The sequence below is a fragment of the Anguilla anguilla genome, chromosome 10 (genome assembly GCF_013347855.1).
Source record: "Anguilla anguilla isolate fAngAng1 chromosome 10, fAngAng1.pri, whole genome shotgun sequence".
Taxonomy (NCBI): domain Eukaryota; kingdom Metazoa; phylum Chordata; class Actinopteri; order Anguilliformes; family Anguillidae; genus Anguilla; species Anguilla anguilla.
This window is the reverse complement of record NC_049210.1, coordinates 26,296,613-26,319,902: the sequence shown is the minus strand read 5'-3', so window position 1 is coordinate 26,319,902 and position 23,290 is coordinate 26,296,613. Positions and strand designations below refer to the sequence as shown.

At 38.3% G+C, this 23,290-nt stretch overlaps 1 protein-coding gene across 3 annotated transcripts in view; it reads right to left on the bottom strand.

Moving 5' to 3' along the window:
- Positions 1 to 3,455: 3,455 nt before the first annotated feature.
- Positions 3,456 to 23,290, bottom strand: part of pomt1 (protein-O-mannosyltransferase 1) — a 241,570-nt gene continuing 221,735 nt past the window's right edge. For all 3 annotated transcript variants that reach the window (XM_035436345.1, XM_035436348.1, XM_035436346.1), the window contains 4 exons: positions 16,370 to 16,483; positions 6,867 to 6,993; positions 4,088 to 4,265; positions 3,456 to 3,813 (listed from right to left, as the gene is read on the bottom strand). In XM_035436345.1, coding sequence (XP_035292236.1) covers positions 3,639 to 3,813; positions 4,088 to 4,265; positions 6,867 to 6,993; positions 16,370 to 16,483 — 594 coding nt within the window. In that variant the 3' untranslated portion in view covers positions 3,456 to 3,638. The remainder of the gene's footprint in view (positions 3,814 to 4,087; positions 4,266 to 6,866; positions 6,994 to 16,369; positions 16,484 to 23,290) is intronic.

The following is a 23,290-nucleotide window of genomic DNA, read 5'->3' as shown; positions in this document are numbered from 1 at the left end:
TTCCGAGCAAATCCTGGGTAACTGGTAGAGCAGCCATCTAGTGGAGCAAAAATTATAACAGCTGGTGGTGAGTGATAGGAGATTACACAGATATAAAGGGAGTTTACCCAGTATGGCTTTGTAAATAAAAATATACCAATGCTGCAGTCTCCTTAGGCTTAATGAAGACCAGGAAACCAAATCATAAAGTACACAGTGATGTGTACAGAACAACGAGTTGGATATAAAATGTAGAGAACTGTGGTACACAGAGTCTAGACAGCGAAATGCAGAGGAGGCAGCAGGCATGTAAATAATGTCCACATAGTCTAGAACACTTAAGAACGTAGCCTGTACAAGTGTTTTCCTAACTGCTAAATTAAAGCAGTCCCTATTTCGATAATAAAAACCCAGCCTAACCTTCAGTTTCATCTCTAGGTTCTCAATATGCACTCTAAAAGAAAGCCTGTCATCCACCCAAATACCCAAGTACCTGTAAGATGATACTCTTTCAATTGAGTCCCCTCCTAAGGTATGAATGCCAACATTATCTGAGATCTGGGAGTGAGCTCTGGAAAAGATCATGAATTTGGTTTTCTCAGGATTAAGAACCAGCTTTAGCCCATACAATGAGGCCTACAGCTGTTGAAAGGCAGTCTGGAGCTCACTAACAACCTGACTCAGAGAAGAGGCAACTGAGTAGACTATTGTGTCATCTGCATAAAGATGCACTTTAGCTGTAAGCATGTCATTCCCAATGTTATTTATAAAAATAAGACAAAAAAAGACAGGAGGTAAAATTGAACCTTGGCAGACTTCCTTAGTGATCTCCATAAAGCTTGATTTGTGATCATCTGTATATGCACACTGAGTTCTATCTGCAAGGTAGTTCCTGAACCACTCTATAGCCATGTCACACATACGGACATCACTGAGTCTGCCTAACAGGAGCTCATGGTCAACAGAATCAAATGCCTTGGACAGATCAACAAACTGCTTTCTGTCCAAGGCATTGATAATATCATTTGTTAGCAACATAGCTGCTGTTATGGTACTATGACCTGATCTAAAGCCAGACTGATTTTCAATTAAAGTATTGTTGTCAGCCAAGAATTGTTTCAATTGAGAGTTTACTTGAGATTCTAAAATATTGGCAAGGGTAGGAAGTTTGGAAATAGGGCAGTAGTTGTTGAGTCAACTAAAATGCGTTCAGGGAGGCCTGAAGTGGAATTGTAACATGACAATGACTTTATCTGTTTCCAAAACTTAGTGGGATTGTTGAGATTTTCCGAAATAGATTTTAAATAATATTCTGACTTGGATATCGTAGTCCAGATGTGCATTTATTTCTTAGAGCTCTAAAGGCAGTCCAGTCAGCAGGGGAGTTAGTGGAACTAGCCTTGGCCCAAGAGGCGTTCCTTTCCCTGATCAGGTTAGATAGTTCCTTCGTGAACCACGGGTTGTCCCTTCGAGAAATCCTGAATTTCTTTATAGGGGCATGGACTAGGCCTTTCTTGAAGGCTCCTTATATACTATAACACGATTGCCTCACATGTTTAAAAAAACCTGTTTCACATCACCTTGTTATTTCAACTTGTCACATTGTTACTAGTCCTAAACTGTCCCAACTTTTTTGGAATATGTTGCAGGCATAAATCTTATAATAAATGTATATCTTCAAAAAACAATGAAGTTGATTAGGTAAAACATGAAATACCTTGTCTTTATACTGTTTTTGTTTGAATACAAGTCAAAGTAAATTTACAAATTACTGCTTTCTGTTTTTATTTGCATTTCATTTACCGTCCCAACTTTTTTGGAATTGGGGTTGCATAAAGTCTCCAAAGCGCGATGCCGTCACTCTGACCTATCTACTGACAATTCACTCTACCCCGGCCCTCCTTCCCCGGTCACGGTCAAGAGTTGCACCACCTTCCAAATTCTAATTTAACCCCTTGTTATAACCAATTTTTCTTCTCTTTTTTTTTCAAAACAGGAAAAATATACTGGCTATATCTAATCTTGGAAATATCCAGCAGGCCGTGTGATATTGACTGGAGGGCCGTATATGGCCCGGGGGCCGGAGTTTCCCTACCCCTGGTGTAGATGGTATGTCATAATACGGTCTATACCTTCGGTAAAAGATGGGGTACATTTGGTGCAAAAGCATTAGTTGAAAACTAATAGAGAACTATTAGTGAGTAAATAAGCATTTATAAGAAATGACAAATTTGCCTGAGTTCCAGGTTGGACTGGATCCTCTGGCTCAGCGGTCCATAGACCACAACATTTCCACTGAGCCACAAACTTACTTGCTCTCTTGACTCAAAATTATCTTGGGGAAAAATATATCCATAAGTCCATTTCGCGTGTGTATGTGACATTTTGATTGGCTGGTGTAGGTAAATGTCCAATGGGGAGACATATTGTTATCTCCGCCAGGCGAGAGATTATGTGTTTGGTCGTGTGTGTGTGCATCTCTACGCAGCTAATCTCGCATACTACTGGGCCGATCAGCCTAATACTGGTTGTGCATGCTGACAGCAGGCCAAGGACCTGAATTCTCAAATATTTTGCAAATCGGTCAATGACAAGTATTTTATTTAAATTAATTTCCATCATCGTCCATTGAAATACATTGTGTGCTAACTCCTCACTCCTCCTAACCGGCTGGTAGGGGCCGCAAGTGATCAACAACTGCTTCCATTTGGAATGAAAGACCAGCGATGTAAAATGTCAATTTCAACATTAAAATGCCAACAAAATAATCCGCCAACTAATGGGGTACGTTAATGTTTGAATCTGTGGCAATTATTTTGTTGCCATTTTCACATTGAAATTGATATTTTACATCGCTGGTCTTTTGGAATTGCTCCAGTCCAGATTGTTCCTGACCAGATTTGAAACGAAAGTGGCAGACTATAACGTCAACGTTAGCTCTGTCTAAAACGTCGTGGCTGATATGATTGAAATTAGCTAACATGTCACCACCTTTAGCGTCACTTCACTGAATCGCCGTTTTTGGGATTTTCAGTGGCACATGGTAAAAACTTGTAATATTGTATTTGTCTGGTTGCATTGATTGTGTAGCCTCTGTTGTTGCATCAGCAAAGCTAACACGCCTGGCGGAGATCTACACTCTACTTAGTGCACTCTTCTAGTTTGGTTATAAGTTTGGGGCTTTATTGTGTGGACATGTGAAGTTGTTTGTGAATTCTGTCTGTTGAAATGGGGTGAGAAGGTACAGAAATGAATGTTTTTAAGGGCTGAGAGTTTGTGATCATTTTGGTTATTTCTGTAGGAAAACCAGAAAAGTGGCAAACTCTCTTTGCTTTATAGGTATAGGGCATGCTGCCCCGCTAAGGTGTAACTTGGCGGGATGGCATACCTGCCATCCCAATATGTATCTTTGTTTCCATTATGTTAGAAAAATAAAAATGCATTACCCAGGAAAACAAAATAGCTGACGATATCTATTTTTGTTTAAGGAAGAGACTTGATAAACTACCATTTAATTTGTAGTCATAAATAGGCATTTGCATGAAGACACAGTAAATCTTTTTTTTTCAGAAACCACAGTTGTCCAAATTAATATGTGAATCAATGGCTAAGCTTCAGACTCAAAGTTTCCAGTGTTCTCTCCGTTCTGAGAGGCAGAGTCAGTGTTTGCGCAGCAGGATGTCCCAAGTGTCTTTCCAGTGCAGTGAGGCCAGGTCTTCAGAACTTAACTCTGGCTGTCCATAGGTGAGGGGGCTCAGGGCTCGGTAGGAGAGGTATATTGAGAAAAGTCCTGCCATCAATATTCCATCAAGGGCACAACGGTGAGAGGAATATCTTGAATTATTTGGAAGATGAGGGAGACACAAATGAGAAGAAGGAATGGAGGAAGTAGCAGAGAGAGAGACAAATGTGGGACAAAGACGAGCAAAAGACAGAGAACTAAACATAAAAACCTTCAAGAATATATTCAATGAGACATTGGCATTATCAGATAACTATCAAATCACTTTGGAATATAAATACTCTAAATTTATCAACAAAAATGACAAATATTAAATTTTTATTTTCAGGTTGTGCTGAGATAACACTTCTCTCAAACAGCTCTTACCTTAAGATGTGTGCATGCAGATGTTCTAAGACAGCAGAGAGCAGCAGAATCTTGAAGATGAGTGCTGGTAAGTAGTGGTATAGAAAGAGAGTCTTCTCCATTATGAAGAAGGGCAGGTAATTGACTGCCCAACCCCCACCACATACCACACCCACTTGAGTCAACTGCCTCCATGTTGCTGTGTTTGTGGAAAAACCAAAGAGGGGGGAGAGAGAGTTAGAGACAGAAGGGGAGAGGAAGATGAGCAGTGAGGGGGAGAGATAGAAAGGGAGTAGGTTAATAAACCTTTAATGTTCATGTGGCGATGAAGGCTGGCACCATCCTGTTCTGCAAAAACATTGTCACACAATGCGCTACAACACCTAAATGTGTAATAATTAACTCTTGCATGTATTTCTGTACTCTACATTATGGAATGTTTTCTTGTATGGGGATGGGATGACATGAAAACAATTTTCAACCATCCACCACGAAACATCATTTTTCAGCAATGTTGTTTCTTTACAGTATTTAATGTTTAAATATTGCCAGGGATCATGAAACCCAAACTGCAATATGATCATAGAGCTTGAACTGTCAAATGTGGATGCAAATCAAATCTGGCCTGATATGATCGGTTGTTAGAATTCAGAATTCAGAAGTTGCATGAAGTGGTTACTGTAACTGTAGCCTGTAAAAGCAGAAACTTCAGGCTTTTTAGCACCATTTTAAAAGCATACACAATTCATTCAAACCTGTCATATTCATTAAGACATAAAAATCCAAGAAACAGCAAGGGGTCAGCTTGATATTATTGTGGTACCTAGGTTGGAGATAAGATTTTACGAAAGAGGAAGTGAAGTCTCTAACTTCACAACCCTCACTGTTTTAGCACAGTTCATAAAACATAATCAAAGAAAAAAAAGTCTCAAAATAATTTATTGAGAAAATTAATATTTTATGATACTCACTATTAAAGCTATAAAATAATAGTCCCTTCCGAGTGCTGCATTTAATAAAGTATATTTCATTTAAAAAAGAGAACATGATAAAAAACATCATTGCTCAAGTAAAACTTGTATACAACACGTCTGTGCATTTCCTAATAGGATACCAGGGTTTGGATACAACCCTAGTTTCTTACAGTGTAGCATGTCATCAACAAATGGGGCATGATACCATTATTGAGCAGGAATGTCAATACAGTGCACCATACCATTATATTACAGTAAATAAAATTATTAAATTGTATTGCAATTAACCTAATACACCACCAAAGACATAAATACAGCATCCTCCAAACATATGGTAACGATTGAGTGAAATTAAGGCGTTTTGAGATCAAAATATGAATATGTGACAAAAGTTCAGACAATCATGCATGTTTACCATTTTAAATAAACAGCTGTTTTTTTTTGTTGTGTCCCCCCATTTTGAGTGGTGTAACATTTAAGGTACCGAATTAACTTAAAAATAAATCAAATTAATAAAGTCAAATTTGGTTGCATAGTCCTTAAATGCAATAACTGCATGAAGTCTATGACCTATTGACATCACCAATCCTTTGGTATCTTCTGGAAATGCCGGGGTGTGGGGAAGGGGGGGGAAGGGTTCTGTGTCATCAATCTCCTCTTCAGCAAATGAAATGTATACTCAATTGGATTTAAATCAGATGACTGACTTGGCCGGTCCAAAATGTTCCACTTTTTCCCCACTGATGAATACTTTGGTTACATAGGCAGTGTGTTTGGGAACAGTGTCTTGGTGCAAAATAGAGCGCTGGCCACTGAGGTGTAAGGAATTTCTTTGTACATAGCTGGACAAAATCTATCTGTACACTTCCAAATTAATCCTACTGCTGCCATCCTCCATTACATAAATAAAGACGAGTGAGCCTGTTCCAGATGCAGCCATACATACCCTAGCCATGACACTACCTCCTCCATACTTAACAGATGAGGTGGCATGCTTTGGATCATAGGCCAGTCTTTTCTTTCTCCACATTCTCGGCTTTCCATTGCTTTTGTAAAGGTTTATTTTGGGCTTTTCTGTCCATAAAACACAGTATTTTGTGGCAAATGTTATTCTTGCTGCTAATGAGAGGTTTGAATCTTGTAGTACAGCCTTCATAATTCTACTCTTGAAGTCTTCTGCATACAGTGGCTTATAATATTTTCACCCCTGCCCTCTGGAGACTGCTGGTGATGCCACTGACCGTTGTTTTACGGTTTTTCTTCACAGCTCTTTGGATTTGTCTGTCATTAACTGTAGATGCCTTCCTTAGCCGACCGTATAGTGTTTATTTCTGAGTCCACCTATAGGTTCTTTCTTTTTCAAGACTTTGGAAGCTGCTGTATTTGATAAACCCAGTTTCTGTGCTATCCTTCTTGATGAATTCTTTTGCCCTGTCAGCTTACTGATTATCTGTTCAGCCATAGTTATTCCTCTGGTCTTCATGGTGGTGTATGCTTGCTAACTCCAAATGCAATTTCCACACATGAAAACAAAGGCTAAAACCAAGACTTCACATTCACTGCACTTTTATAAATAATCCATGCAGAAAAACTTTTGTCTGATATTCATCTTTTGATCTCAAATCCAAATGCCTTAAATATATAGCAGAAATAACAAATTTTACTCTAACGTTCCCATACATTTGGAGGGCACTGTATATTACCAAAAATATTTTGGTAGTGTGTGCTAATTTTTTGCTACATCAGCTATAACCCTTAAGAGTTAAAAATAAAACAAGCCTTCGTTAATCAATATTACATTTGTGTTTCATGGTTACACTTTGTACCTTCAGGAATGTCCTCTATCTTCCTTTGCTGTCTTAGCAGATGCCAGAGGAACAAAGAAGCAAACACTGCCAGGCCTACAGTGGCTAGAGTCCATGTGACAATATTCCCAATCAAGTGGATCTGTGCCTAAAGAAGAGACAATCAGATTGAAAACTCAATTAACACAACTTTTCAAATATAATTTTCTTGTGTCTTAGTGGTCACCGACAATGTGATTTATACTTAGGAACTTTTAATTTTTCTGCATTCTTCTAATTTCCTAACAGAAATCTCTAAAACAAATACATTTGAATTTACAAATACAGATTTACAGATTAAAAGGGAATTTTAATTATTTCATTTTTTTCATATTTTGAGTTCATTAATGTAACAGGGATGCAATGGTATGTATAGTGTAGTCCTGTTTATAATATAATCAGCCTTGCACGACTATTTGGCGCTAGTCAATGGCAGATGGGCTTCCCAGTCAGGTCCTGCTCAAAGTTTCTTACAAAAATGGCAAGTTACTCACACATAGCCTATAAAGCACTGTCTATAAGTCATTAATACAAATCTAGGCCTGCCATTAAAAGTATTTATATCAAAATTGTGCCAAGTTACATGAAACAATATTGGCCAAGTTATTTGAAACAATTTAGGAAGAATTGGGTAGCACTGCAATGGAATACACCTTGTTCATAATTTGTGTCAGTTAAGATACCCAATATTGTTTCATGTAACTTGGTGCAATTTTGACATCAATACTTTTAATGTCAGGCCTACATTTGAATTAATAACTCGGCATTTGCAGGTAACACTAGCTACAGGAGGCCAAGGAGTTTAAATCTAGGTTGACATGTTTTGACATAACATGAGGGACTGAGGATGCTGTGGCATGCCTCCTTCACTCCCTCCTCCAGCACCTGGAAGTACCATGAAACCTAATCCTGATCCTTTTCATCAATTTCAGTTTTGTTTTCAACACCATCCAGCGCCACCGGGATGATCAGGAAACTCCACCACCTCAACGTCTCTCCATTCCTCATCCACTGGGTTCACAGCTTCCTCACCAACAGACCACAAGCCGTCAGAGTCTGTACAGTAAGATCTTCCACCATCATCACCAACACTGGAGCCCCACAGGGCTGTGTGCTGATCCCCTTCCTGTACACACTCTACACCAACGACTGCACCAGCCCCTCACCCATCACCACATACTTCAAATACTCTGATGACACAGCCATACTTGCACTCCTCAATGATAATAACTCAGTTACAGCCTACCAGCACTCCATATCCCACTTCACACAGTGGTGCACAGAGAACTATCTTCAGATAAATATTGCCAAGACAAAAGAAATGGTCATCACAAACCCCAGTCCACACTATACAGTCCACAACCCCAGATGCATCAAAAATGAAACTGTTGAACTGGTTAACTCCTTCAAATATCTCAGACTCACTCTGGACAATAAACTCAGTTTTGATCAACACACCACTGACATCCATAAATGCAGCCAGCAAAGACTTTCTGCCATACGGAAACTAAGAGCACTTTCTGTTGCACCTCACCTTCTGTCGCTACTGTACAAAAGCATCATCCAGCCCATCTTACTCTACTGCTCACCCTGTTTCTTCACCATGCTAACTGCCACAAACACAGGAACAAACTCACCTGCATCACACATAACGCCTCAAAAGTCATTGGACTTCGCACCCAAAACCTCTCAGAGCTCAACAACAGAGCCCTAACACGCAGAGCACTCACCATAGCGCACGACCCCACACACCCCCTCAACCCACTCTTCTCACTCCTTCCATCAGGTCGCGGGTACAGGTCTCTGACCTGGAAACAAGCCCGTTTTAAAAAGAGCTTTGTCCCCTCTGCTATCGAGGTGCTGAACAAACTGCCTCTGTGAAACTGTGAAAACAAATTTCCCCTGAGGGAAATTTGTATTGTATTGTATTGCATAAAAGCTCAATTCAACCGGATTTTACTTCCATATGGCCTGGCTATATCCTAGCTGGTAATAAAACATTTACATTGCAAGCAAATCTAGCTGGTTAACTGAACGTCTCGATGGTATGTCATAATACAGTCTATACGTTCGGTGGAAGATTTCTATCCCTTCAGATGTTTAGATACCATCTGTATTCATTCTTGTGCTCAGTGGGAGATGAACGATACTCATCCGTAATTTGCATGTGAAATGATAGAGAATGGATTCCAGGCGTATAAATGAGTTCCCACAAGGATTATGAAGTTGCAAAAGCAATAGTTTTAAAGTGAAAGACTATTACCAGTTAGCAAATAAACGTGAGTAAAGAAGTAGAGATTTGCCATAAACTTAGGCCGGATTCGATCCTGCGCCACAAAGGTTCTCAGAGGCAAGCGCCACCAACAAAGCACACCATTTTGTGTATGTGATGTTTCAAGGCTACATTCATAAGCGAATGTGTGATTTATATTTGTGATTCTAATAGCCATATCTTTTCTGTTTGATTATCTATGTAGGGGTCCAAGCACAGCAGGTTATTATTCATCCATTCATACATTATCTATACGCACTCATCCTGAGAGGCAGAATCACATGCTGGACAGGCTTCCAATCTATCGCAGGGCACACACAGCATTCACTCACACATACCTATGGGTAAGAAAGAAAGAAAGAAAGACAAAAAGAAAGAAAGAAAGATAGACAGACAGACAGACAGACAGACAGACAGATAGATAGATATTTTATTGTCCACTTTTGTGGAAATTTGCCTTTGGCTTCATCATAGTTACAATAAAAACAAGCAGTCACACAATACAGGCTACAAACAACACAATACTAACAATATAGGTTTAGACAACACAGGCCACAAACAACCCAGTACATAGACAACACAACACAACAGAGCTTCAAGTACCTTCCCAGTACATTAGAGTGCTATGATCAAAATATTAAGTATTTATCAAAACAATGGCATGTGGAATGAAAGACTTAAATATGTTTTTTGAGGCTCTGGGCACTGTATAGCGCCTCCCAGAGGGGAGCCAAACTCATTATGAAGGGGATGTGAAGGATCAGCCAAAATTTACTGAGCTTTGTACCTGTTCCGAAGCACATAGATCTCAGACAGTTGTCTCTGTGGCTTCCCTGTAATTTTACTGACCATGCTTACAATTCTTGATAGTTTACTCCTGTTCTTGGTCCCAAGGTTGCCGTACCAATTTGAAATGTCAAAGGTCAGAACACTTTCAATGAGACTTCTGTATACTAGCTCTAAAATGTCCCTGCATACACCAAAACTATTTAACTTTCTTTAAAGATACAAATGTTGAATTGCCTTTTTAAAAATATATTCTGTGTTAGCTGTGAAGCTCAATGTGTTATCCAAGAAAGTGCCTAAATATTTTAAATTCTCTACCATTTCTACAGACTGGCCATTCATTTAAACTGGTTGGCTTGGGTGGAGCAGACTAATGTGACAGCTGATAACCAGCTCCTTGGTTTTGTTTGTGTTAATGATCAGGGCACTGCCTACACACCAGTTGAGCAAGTCACCAATATGATTAAAGTATGACACTTCCCTCTCAGTGTCACCCTCCTGCAGTAGCCCAATCAAAGCCATGTCATCAGCATATTTGTATAAATGAAAGTTAGAATCCTGAATTTGCATTTCATTAGTATATAGAGAAAATAATATTGGTTACAAGACCCTGGGGAGCACCTGTATTTAACATGGTCTGCTCTGACAAGATGCCATTAACAGAGACTCTATGAGGTCGATTAAAGAGAAAGCCTTTGATCCATAGTATAAGTCCACCATTAATACCAATATTTAAAAGCCTCTGCAGTAAAATGCAATTTAGCCTAACTGCATGTCTTTGGACTGTGGGAGGAAGCCGGAGTACTCAGAGGAAACCCACGTGGACACGGGGAGAACATGCAAACTCCACACAGAAAGGCCCAAGCCGAGAATCGAGCCCACAGCCTTCTTGCTGTAAGATGACAGTGCTACTCACTGCACCACCATGCTGCCCCAGGTTATTATAATCATTATATATAATAATTGTAAAGATAATTATAATAATATTGCATTATTATGCACAGACTGGCCACCTGGTACCACTATAGCACACACAACAAAATGTTGACATTCATGAGCCTAGCCGCCATGCTCCATTTGGCTGCACCACTGGGCTCCAGCCGTCCAGTCCCTGAGAGCTTGAGAAGGTCCTGTTGTCATGTAACATAACGTAACATAACCACACATGCTATCTGTTATACAACAATAACAGAAATGACAATACAGTAATTTATAATGCATTAAGGATTATTCTCTGGGGAGACTTTCTTTAAAGGACTTTTAGAGAAAGGTAGATCATTTCAGGTATGATTGTCAGCATCTTGTTTCTGTGGTTAACTAGTGGTTTGCATCTTGCAGTGTAGCCTCAGTAGTTCAGTTTGTGTGGTCTTCCGTGAATAATAGTCCAATAGTCCAACAAACCCCTTAAGGTTTGGCCTATGTCTCTACCTGTTTTTTTTTCTTATTATTCAGCCTCAAAATGGCTTCTTTGACTTTTGTTTACATAACTCTGATCCTCATATTGACAACTGCCAAAAACAAAGGCTCCAAAAGACTCCAAAGGCAATCGAGCCTAGAATCAAGACACTGAAATAGACAGAGAAATCTCTCTTTTACCCATTTGGCCAATAAAAAGTTTCTACATGGTGAAACTAAAATGTGTTTTAAAAATCCCTTTAATTAAAGCTGATAATCTGTATTTTAACCACATGTGAATTATTTGATAACAAATCAAAAATTGTGGAGTACAGAACCAAATTAAGAAAATAATTGTCTTTATCCCAAACATTATGGAGCTCACTGTATATCTTTGAATTCCACGTCATCTCTTGATCCAAATATAAATTCTAAAGTGCTTTTAGAAGCTCTTATAAAATTGCTGGATTATTTTAGTTTTTCCCAAAATCATGATATTATTGAACTGTTTTCCATCCTCCTCCATCCCTTAGGTCTCATTAAAACTAGCAATTTCAACGAAGGACAAACCAGGTGCTATTATTTCTTTCAGCCATTGCATTCATTTATGTAGCTTTGAACAGGCATGGGAGTTAGAGTGGAAGCGCAGGCTGTCGGCTCTTTTTATGACACAACCTGCCACCCATATTCAAATCTGCCAACCACATGTTATGTCCTGTTCAAGGTCAGACTGTAAGAGGAAAAAGGATAAGAGAAATGAGTGGGGAATGGGCAATGAAAATGATACTAAAGATAGACGAGTAACTCTGGGCCCTTATCCAATAGTGCCAAAGCCTGGCTAGTCTTCAAAGGCTTGCCAGGTATGGGGTGGCTTCAAACCCTGCACTTCAGGACACTTAATCTGCAGACTGAGACTAAAGCCACGTTTCGACCGCAGGAACTAGGGTCTAAATTAAGTTCCGGGGTCTTTATTTTACCCCCAAAAACGTCCCTGCTCGGGGGGTAGTACTTTACAAAAGTACCGGAACTTTTGGGGTGGGGCGCAAGTGCTGAAAATTTCTGATTGGTCGACTACTTGCAGTGTTTTATTTCAACCGCCATGTTTAAAAATATGCAGCCGCAAACCGATTTATTTTCATAATAACTTCAAATCAAACTTGTATGTTATGCGGCGCAGTAGCCTAGTTTTGGTTATAGCTTGCCAACGTCTTGGAATTATAACGTGTGGTCTTCTGTTCTTTTCTTGCTTTAGTATTCGTTTTATAAAATGCTAAGCATTCGTGCTGGGACAGCATATTACGTACCAAAACATTCAAACGGATTAATTCGGTTGCTGAATATTTTCTTCCGGATTTTCTTTGTTAGCCCGTTGTAATTGACTCTAAACGTTTGATACAGTTATGTGAGGTATGCGGTAGTTCTGCATAATTCACATTGGTGATACAGTAAAAGCAAACTGGAAATCACCTTCCGCACTTTTTGTCAGGGTAAAATAACAGGTTAATTCTAGTAATCGTCCCTTTAGCTTTTTCAGACTGCCTTAATTTTACTCTGCCATTCTTCAATTCCACAAAAAGACCAGGAAGACTATGGACTAATTTATGGTGCATGGTTCGCATCTGGAGGGCACACTTCACTGCTCGGCTAGCAGTAACTTTGAAGGAAAGCAAACGGTGGCTGTACCACTGCTAATTTAAATTTTCACACAAGTCCGAGTTTTCGTTCTATTCTTGTCATTTTGCGATTAGCCTATATGGAATTGACGATGAGAAAGTAATCAAACAGAAAATTGTTTACAACGTGTGCATGTTTTCTGCTGTTGTTGCCAGTTATATTGGAAATGTGAATGCATTCTGTCGCCTCGGATGTCAAGACATGAAAGTGAATGTTCGCATAAAAACATAATGAATGTGTTTGAGAGGATATATAAAAAGTTACAATCTGACTATATCCTATTTGTTGCATAACAACGGTCCAAGTTCAACTACCAAAGACAGTTTTGCTTGACAACGGTAAAATATGCCCAAACGGCTGCAGAAGAATATTTCAATTCCAGGTGATTAAATTGATAAAAATCAATAAATACAAAAGTAACCATATATAGTCATTGTTGGTAACCCGTTGTATATAAGTGGAATAAACCCCTCCGGGCTGTCCCGGTTATTAGAAAATAATGTAGGCTACTTCGGTGGTAGTATGGGGTTACAGAAGAAATCATAGGACAGATGGACCGACGACAACGTCGCTTTTTCATATGTCAGTGGGCTAATTTGCCTAATCTTTGTGGGACTTTAGACCGCGGTGGAAACGCAGACAACAATGGGCTGAAGGAAACTTTTAGTTCCTTGAAAAGTAGTTCCTGGGACTAAAAGTTCCGGGTACTTTTGGTGGAAACGCGGCTTAAGTGTCCAAATTTTAAATCCCACTTAGCGACCGTCCCCTTCAAAAATAATACAGGAAAAATAACATAGCAAAATAACAAAATGGTGTCCCGATGGAAGGATTTGTAATCCAGCTGGAAACACTCTTACTAACCACAATCACTACATGACCAGCAGAGGGGCAAAACGAGAGTCGAGGTTGACCTGGGCGATATACCATAATGGTAATTACTGAATGCAATAACGGTCTCTCCCACCATATGGTGTATTACCTTTCTTTTCTTCTTTTTCTCTTTAATTATACCTGATGTGGTAGTCAACAATCACGCTTCAGAGGCCGTGTGAAATGCTTCAGGAGAAAAAAATGTAATGACTATCTCATGGGTATTGATAAGACAGTCAACCAGCAGTGCCCTTTTTCCGGAAGCACTTCCTGCAGCCTCTTAACCCCTTTGCACACACATGCCAAATTGCCCAATCTTTTACCATTTAGGGGGTACCTCTTGATTTGTTTATATTCGTTTATATTCATTTTTGGAAGAAATAAAGTCTCACAAATGCAATTGTCTAGGCAAAAAAGCAATAATTAATTTTCTTTTTTTAGTTTGCAATGAAATACTGAGAAATCCCATGCATAAAACTGATTAAACCACACGTCTCAGATAAAAAACTCCTTCACCACAGGTGTGTAAAATCTAAGGGTGGATATGCAGAACTACTAAAGATCTATGCAGCAAAAAGTAAGCAGTGTATCCAGTGTCTCCAAATCTATCCAAAGTGTCTAAATTATGCATTGCTGTAAATCAAAACATAATCATGTATTTCACTACAAATCAGCTGTTTCAACTCACTTATGCGTCATTTTCAAGTGGGGTCCAGAAACATATCCAAAATCACTCCAAAAATGAATGTCCATTATAAAGCATATAAATGTGACCCTATGAAGGTTTAAGATGAAACAATGATATCAGATTGTGTAACAATATGTTTGCATCATTTTTTTTTTGGTACAGTACCTAAATCATAAAGTGTAATCATCTTTCTGTAGTCTACAGTATGTAATGTTTTATTATATGAGGATGGGATGACAGTAAAACAATATTCAAGCGTCCACCACGTTTTGGCGCTGTTCTAGCTCACGTCACATCCGATTCATGAAAGACAAACCCTGCTGAGCTAAGGAGTGAGCTACCAATGAACGCTTACCTTACAGTGTGAAATATCCTCATTATAAAATACCACTAATCTATTTAAAGACACTTAATTTCAAAAATAACGTATAAAACTGAAATATTTTGAGCAGGAACACATATTAACGATTACATTTTATCTGTGTTCAGTAGACAGAGACAGCGACAGAGAGTCAATGCTGTCGTTCTCCTATTCTGATTTAGTCCAGAAAACAGTACCAACTCAGTCTATCAGCAAACATATGCATTTGCCATACTCAGAAGTTCTCAAGAATAATATTTCCCAAAAAAGACAAACCTTATCGTTAGCGTTTTGCTGGGAAAAAACTTTTGGTTATGCTGGGCTATAAAATGCTAAAGTAAAATTAGACATTTTATACATCATTAGCAACAAGATAAAGCCGACAATAGCGAAGGTATGCCAGTAAAGCTGCGAAAACACTGCTCACTGAACACTGAAGTAAACAAGATGAATTTTTAAAAAATTCTATGTCATTCTACTGTCAATATCTGTGACTAAATATGGAATAAATATTAAACCTTATTATTGGTTTTACACATAGAGATGTCCCTTTCCAGATAGAGTGGTCATATATTGTCTCGGACAATCCGTTTGTGAAATATACGCTCATATGTGACGCCTGTGTACCTTCCGAAAGGGCTGTGCGAAATACCACACGTTTTCTGTGTTGTCTTCCTTTGTAGGACAATCTGGCTTGATTGACAGTTAATCGATCCAATAGGTGACAGAATAAGCTTTCTAATGATTTTTCTAGTCTCTATGATGCTCACATCTGGAGTTATAAAGCTTTAAATAGGGTACCCCCTAAATGGGAAAGGATTGGCCAGATTTGGCATGTGCACTACGGGGTTAAAGTAGTTGGTTAAACAGCATATGAGCTTCAGTAATTTAAAAAATATCTGAATAATTTTTGAAATAATTTAATATAAATAGCTGAATAATTGATCAGACTGATTGAAAAGTCTTCATCAGCAGTGTATAGGAGGAGTATCAAAATACAGACAAATAATTTTTTGCAAAAAACCCCATGGCTCGGTATTATTTGACAGCAGTTACAGTGCCTTCAGAAAGTATTCAGATGCCTTCACTTTTTCCATATTTTGTTACATTACAGCCTTATTCTAAAATGAATTAAATTCATATTTATTCTCATCAATCTAACACAATACCCCATATTGACAAAGCAAAAACAGGTTTTTAGATATTTTAGCAAATTTATTAAAAATAAAAAACTGAAATATCACGTTAACATAAGTATTTAGGTGCCTTTTGGCAAAATGAATTTAATCAATTTTAGAATGAGGCTGTAATGTAACAAAATGTGGAAAACGTGAAGGGGTCTGAATACTTTCCAAAGGTACCGTATGACACTTTGTAGACAAATTATATATTTTAGAGAAATTATGAAAAAATAAAACAAAAAGGCAAAGGAAACTTACATTGCTGGAAGGGTGGAGCCAGTATGCAATGTTGGTATCCATCATCACCCATTCTGTAGGAGAGGAGCTGTACTTGTGTTCATACACTTCAGCCTTCACACTCAGCATCTTCCACTGCAAAAACAAAATGAAAAGCCCACAAACACAGACACAAGTGTTAAATCCGTTTCATCCATGAATTTCCACAATTCCATGGACTGCTTGGGTGCACATGGATTGTTGGATGTCTAGTTTTAGATTATCATTTTTAAGAGACAGGCAAAATACTTTGATCTGGCAAACTTGTCACAAGGTGTCATTTGTGATTGAGCAGCATGCTCTGTTTGTCCGTCAGCCAGTTCACATCTTTTGTGGTGGACATTTGGGGGTTGATGTCTGCTATTGCCGTCTGAGGAACCTGATCCTTGCATCACAGCCGGGGGTTTCTTGGTGATTGGTGAGTGCAGGGCCTCGTTTTTGTCTTACAGCTTTAGCTTAAGACATTATATATTGCGGTAACTTAATAAATTTCTTCATTTTAATCTGGTTGTGAGTTGTGAATTTTGATAAAGGTTGATCCAATAGGTTGCTCTGCCTATTGACCATTTCAGTGATTTAATTGATAATTGATATCTTTCATAATAATTACCAAATTAAATCAAATAAATATATATATACATATATATATATATATATATATGTTGGATAAGTGAGAAGTTTTAAGTTGATACACTTGTGTTTGGCATTCAGAGTGCTGAATGTTAAACGAGGGCTCTAGCCATTAAACTCCCGCTGGATTCAGAACATAACAATATTTTACTTAATCCTCAGTGTCGTGACAAAAAAGTATTGATTTATTATTTGTAATTCCCCTCCTAAAAACTTGTTCATAGATTGGAAAACTGAGTTTACCACACTGTTTTAGAGACACAATACAAATTATCCACCTCAGTTCCATTTCATAGATACATTTCTGATGCTCCACAGCCAACAGGTCCATTACAGTCAAACCCATCAGAAACATAAATACAGTCAAAATTAGACAAAGGAGTATGTCTAATCACCATTGTTATAGAATATGATTTGGAAAAATCACATTCAAATCAAAAAGTGTTGGATAATTGAAAAATAGTGCAATACAAGATGTACACAAAACACATAATTACTCTGTATTACTGCAAAAACAGTGCAGCATATTAGCAGAGCCGACCGAGCGCACTTGAAGAACAGGGGCACTTGAATGTTTACAACAGGAAAAAATGCTCAGATGCTTATCCACAGATAAAACAAGAGTAGAGGAATGTTTCTGACCTTTTCAGATCTACTGCAACTGGTGTTTTCAGCAAGGATAGGTTTTTTTGAGGAAAATGTGCAATGGTCAAAACTGTGTCTCTCTTCTTTATGTGTATACACATATTTTGCCATTATTTTTTTAATTGTGTTTTGTTTTCTGGTGGAAACATCTGGGCACATCACTGTGTAATCCTGTTAGGCCATGCACCTTAAAACTGAGATTTACTGGAGCTTGATTCATGAAAGTTTCAATGTGTAAGCTGATATCTGTGAGACGCATTACATTTCTCCGGCTCTTTTTGGAATGTTTTACATAGAAACTTACTTAAATTGTACTTTCACTTTACTTTCCAGAAGTAAATTCAGATCATGCTTTTAAAACACTTTAAAAGCTGCATTCAAGCTGGATTACTTTACCGAGGGAGGTTATGTGATTTTAATGATTACCGACAGGATATGATTTTAATTCCATACAAGGTCTCACTTTAAACAAAGTGTTGATCATAAAGGCTTTATCCAGTATATACTGTATAACACCTTCATAAACATGACATAATAGCCTCATAAATCATAAATAAGCAAATGTCATACTTCAAAAAAGGTGGCATAACACTTGTTTATGCAACATGTTATGGATAATATGACATAACCAACAATGTCACCTGGTTAATGGGTAAATGTTATAAAGGGTGACATAAAACATTCTTATGTACGATGCTAGACTAACTGTGACATCATTTATGAGGTCACTTGATGCTATGAAACAATCCAAATCAACCCGACGAAAGTTAGTCCCCTTGATTCCTGTCATAATGGCAGTAAATATCTCTTGTATTAAATGAGTGCTAAGCACCTGTGCCACAATAGCTAATAGTACTTAGGGATGAAAATGCTCTCCCACGTACTCTTGGCCCACAGAGGAAGGTGGGGCACAACAGAAGGTTCACGAGCAGCACGGGTGTGCTAAGCCGCTGAGACTTGATTGCTGGGAATATTGTTAGAAATGGTTTTTTATCCCACTTATGCTGTTAGTTTTGTGAAGGCAAAAAGGAACCAAGTGGAAGTCCTCCAGTTTTTTTTCTAACTTTTTGCACTGTGTGGGTACCATCCTGGCTGGAAAAAACTTCTTGACCGGTATTAACAATTTTCTCTCTCATACAGAAGATGTCCAGCTGTGGCAATAACAGAGGAGAACAATGCAAATAGCACAGTAACCGGCCTTCTTATACTGTACACTTATGTCCTCCTCCTGGTGGGGCAGGTAGTACCTCAAAGAGAACCGGTGTGAAGTGAACAAAAGAGCCCACAGAAGTTTGTGGCTGTTCTCCTTTTTTTTACCCCCCGTTTTGCCTTCCCCTTTCCCCAATTTTGCAGGTTTCTCCTTTTTTTAAAGTAAAAGCCCAATTTTTTGTCCAGCTTAAAAAAGGTTTCCTGGCCCTCAGTTTCCACAAATCCTGACTCACCAACGCGAACCTAGTTCTGGTTCTGGGCTGGTGCTAGTGCCGGTTTGCAGTTGGTTCAACTTGCGAATCTTCTAAGAACCGGTTTGTTTTCCACGGGCTAGACAGCCACGTCACTACGTCACTGTATACGTCTGTATACGTCTCCGCTTTCCCAGCAACATCGTTACCTATTAAAATGTATGTCCTGTAAAAATACAGATAATAAACTGTCTAAATGTAAAAAACCAACTTCATACATATACATTTAGTTATACTATTACAGCCTTATTTACTATATCAACTTTAAGACAAGCAACACGCTCGGAATTATCTCATTGCGACCCATTAAATCCAATGGCACAGACGTTGCTTCATAATTAGGGGTCCAAGCAGCAAAGCTGGTGGAACCCTATTGTATCTGTTAGGATTATTATTAGGGGTCCAAGCAGCGAAGCTGGTGGAACCCTATTGTATTTGTTAGGATTATTATTAGGGGTCCAAGCAGCGAAGCTGGTGGAACCCTATTGTATTTGTTAGGATTATTAGGGGTCCAAGCAGCGAAGCTGGTGGAACCCTATTGTATCTGTTCGGATTATTATTATTATTAGGGGTCCAAGCAGCGAAGCTGTTGGAACCCTATTGTTTTTGTTCAGATTATTATTATTATTATTCTTATTTTTCTCTGCTAAAAGTGTCTGAGCCTCAGCAACCATACGTCCTAGAGCAACCAAATTCGGCAGGTGGGTTTCTATGGCCCCCCACTAGTCAGGCACTAAAAATCACCTATGTCGGACAGATGGTGGCGCTATAACAAAGGGTCATGTTTAAAAGGTCATAACTCCCACACCGTAAGTCAGATCAACACTGCCATTTGGACTTTTTCGTTAGGTGGGGTGCGGAAGAGCTGGAGCTCCAAATCTAAGTGTTATGACATCTAGTAAACTTCTTTACGGCAAGCGACATCCATGGCGACGCAAGTAATCCGACACCGTAGGTCTAGTTTTTAGCAGTGAGGGGACGGTCTGACCGTCGGGGAAGGAATGGAAGACAGTGCCACCCAGAGTGCATGCTAGGCTACCAAGAGTTTCTTAGTAAAAGCTTTTTGAGAGGATGTATAATTACTTTTCTTGAGCATGGATCCATTTGAAGACAGTATTGGGTGAGTTCGTTTAGTCTTTGAATCTGTCATTATGCTGAGACATAGCTAAACCATTTTATTGATATTATTTCAGTTTCTGTGCAAACGCGCGAAAACACGCTGGTATAATAAAACAATGACGGTAATACATATATAGTCCGCTCCGTTCCGTTGCTACCATTACATAACAGACTATCTTGTGTCTACAGCTGCAGTTTCTCGCTGCAATTACTAATATTGAATATAAACAAAAGACGCAATTTATGCTGTACTCTGCCAATGTCTAAATAAATAATACGGTACTCTGAGCGTAGGAAGCAGTTAGCATGGATGGCGAGTTGATATTTCGTTTTTTGCTACTAAAAGTTTGTTAGTAAAAGCTTTGAGAGGGTGAATCATTACTTTTCTTTGGCATGGATCCATTTGAAGATAATATAGGGTGAGTTCGTTTAGTCTTTAAATCCGTCATTATGCTGAGAGAAATCGTATTCTCAATTTAATCTCTAAATTGACTGTAAGCTTAGGGTTGTAACTAGTTGGCCGTTTCGTAGGTGACTTAGTTAATGCACTCGTCTTAACTATTGCTTGTATTTTTGCATAGACTGCATTGTTGCTGTTCTTGTTTGTGTTAGTGTTAATCAGTTTAACCTACAGCGTCCAAGTTGAACTATGCGGTTGTTCCCTGCACTTGGAACAGTACTTCTCTCTAGGGTTTTCGACACACTTGTTCCTGATTATGATTATACACTTTGTTGCACATCGCTCTGGATAAGAGCGTCTGCCAAATGCCTGTAATGTAATGTAATATTCCGTAGCAACAAGATAAACCCGACATTAGCCCTAAAATATGCCAATACAGCAGTGAAAACGCTGCTCACTGAATAACGAAATGAACGAGACAAAGTTTTTAAAAAATTATACCATATCATTCTACAGTCAATATTTGGGAATAAACATTGAATAAATATACAATTTTACCAATGGTTTTACGCGTAGAGATGTCCCTTTTGCGACTGCGTGGTCATATATTGTCTTGGACAATCCGTCTGTGAAATATACGCGAATTTGTCATAACTGGGTAGGCTACCTTCAAAAATAGCTGTGCGTAATACCACACATGTTGCTTACGGCGTTGTCGCCCTTTTTAGTACAATTTGGCTTGATTGACAGTTCATTTATTCAGTTGGTGAGAGTATGAGCTTTCTAACGATGTATAACATGTCTGATTTTGCTGTTGGAATAGCGTTTTATAGGTCAGCGTAATCGAAAGTGTTGTTATGATCGCATTCACTTACGCATCCACTCTGTGGTAGCAGTAAAAGACACTGCACCTAACGAAATGTTGTCAGCGATTTTTCGTAATTTCTTGGAAAATACTATTATTATTGAGGACTTAGCTAAGCCATATGTTTGCTGATAGACCAAGCTGACATCGTTTTCTGATGTCCAAGACAGAAGCGGATAGAACTATATCATTGATTTACTGTCTCTGTCTCTATCTACTGAAAACAGATAAGATTTCATCATTGTTATGTAAGTATTACTGCTCAAAATATTTCAGTTATATACGTTATTTTTTAAATTGAGTGTCTTTAAATAGGTTAGTGGTATTTTATAATGTGAATATTTTACACTGTAATGTAAGCGTTAGATGGAAGTGTAATAGTTTTTGTGATGCATGCAATAGTGATGACAAGAGTGTTACCAAAACGTGGTGGACAGTTGAAAATTGTTTTCATGTCGTCCCATCCCCATACAAGAAACATACGAGAATACAGAGTATAGAAATACACACAAGAGTTAATTATTACATATTTTGGTACTGTACAGCATTGTGTGACAATATTTTTTTTAGACCACTGTACTGACAGAAAGCTTGTAATTACCACTTGAAAATGATGCAACAGCGAGTTTCTTGAGTAAAAACAGTTGATTTGTAGTGAAATATTTGAATTTGTTGTGATTTACAGCAATGCATAATTTAGACATTTTGGGTAGATTTGGAGAAGCTGGGTACACTGCTTAGTTTTTGCTTTAGTAGTTCTACATATCCACCCTTAGATTTTATGAACTTGTGGTCAAGAAGTTTTTGATCCAGGACATGTATACTTTAACCTGCTGTATATGTGCGATCTCCCAATATTTCATTGTGAACTAAAAACGTTTAATGCAATGCAAATTTTCGATTTTCTGCTTAGACAATTGCATTTGCATTACACATTTAGGTACTGTACAGCATTGTGTGACAATATTTTAAAATCTGATATCAATGTTTCATCTTAAACCTTCATAAGGGGCTCATTTATATGCTTTACAATGGACAAAAAGCATTATATTTCTTTTTGGAGAGATTTTGCATATGTTTCTGGACCCCTAGCTATTTTCGACCACTGTACTGACGGAAAGCTTGTAATTACCACTTGAAAATGATGCACAGTGAGTAAAAACAGTTGATTTGTAGTGAAATACATGAATATGTTGTGATTTACAGCAATGCATAATTTAGACATTTTGGGTAGATTTGGAGACGCTGGGTACATTGCTTAGTTTTTGCTTCATAGATCTTTAGTAGTTCTACATATCCACCCTTAGATTTTATAAACTTGTGGTCAAGTAGTTTTTGATCCAGGACATGCATAGTTTAACCTGCTGTATATATGCAATCTCTCAGTATTTCACTGCGAACTAAAAAAGAGGAAATTCATTTTAGATTTTTTGCCTAGACAATTGCATCTGTGGCACTTTATTTTTTCCAAAATTATGAATATAAAGTAAGCTAGTATTGTAAATGGTACAAATGTCCTGCTTCATTTAAGCAATTTTTCAAGTTTCTGTGGTGTTCACATCTGGAGTTATAAAGCTTTAAATAGAGTACCCCCTAAATGGGCAAGGATTAGCCAGATTTGGCTTGCGCGCTAAGGGGTTAAAATATTTTGAGAATCTATTTAGATGCTTGCCGATATAAAATGGGATCAAGTCCTTCACTGAACATGCCTTCTGCTGTGGAGTCAAAGCTGTCCTCAGAAATATTCACTCAAATGAGTGCCTTCTTCAAATGCTTCCAAATGC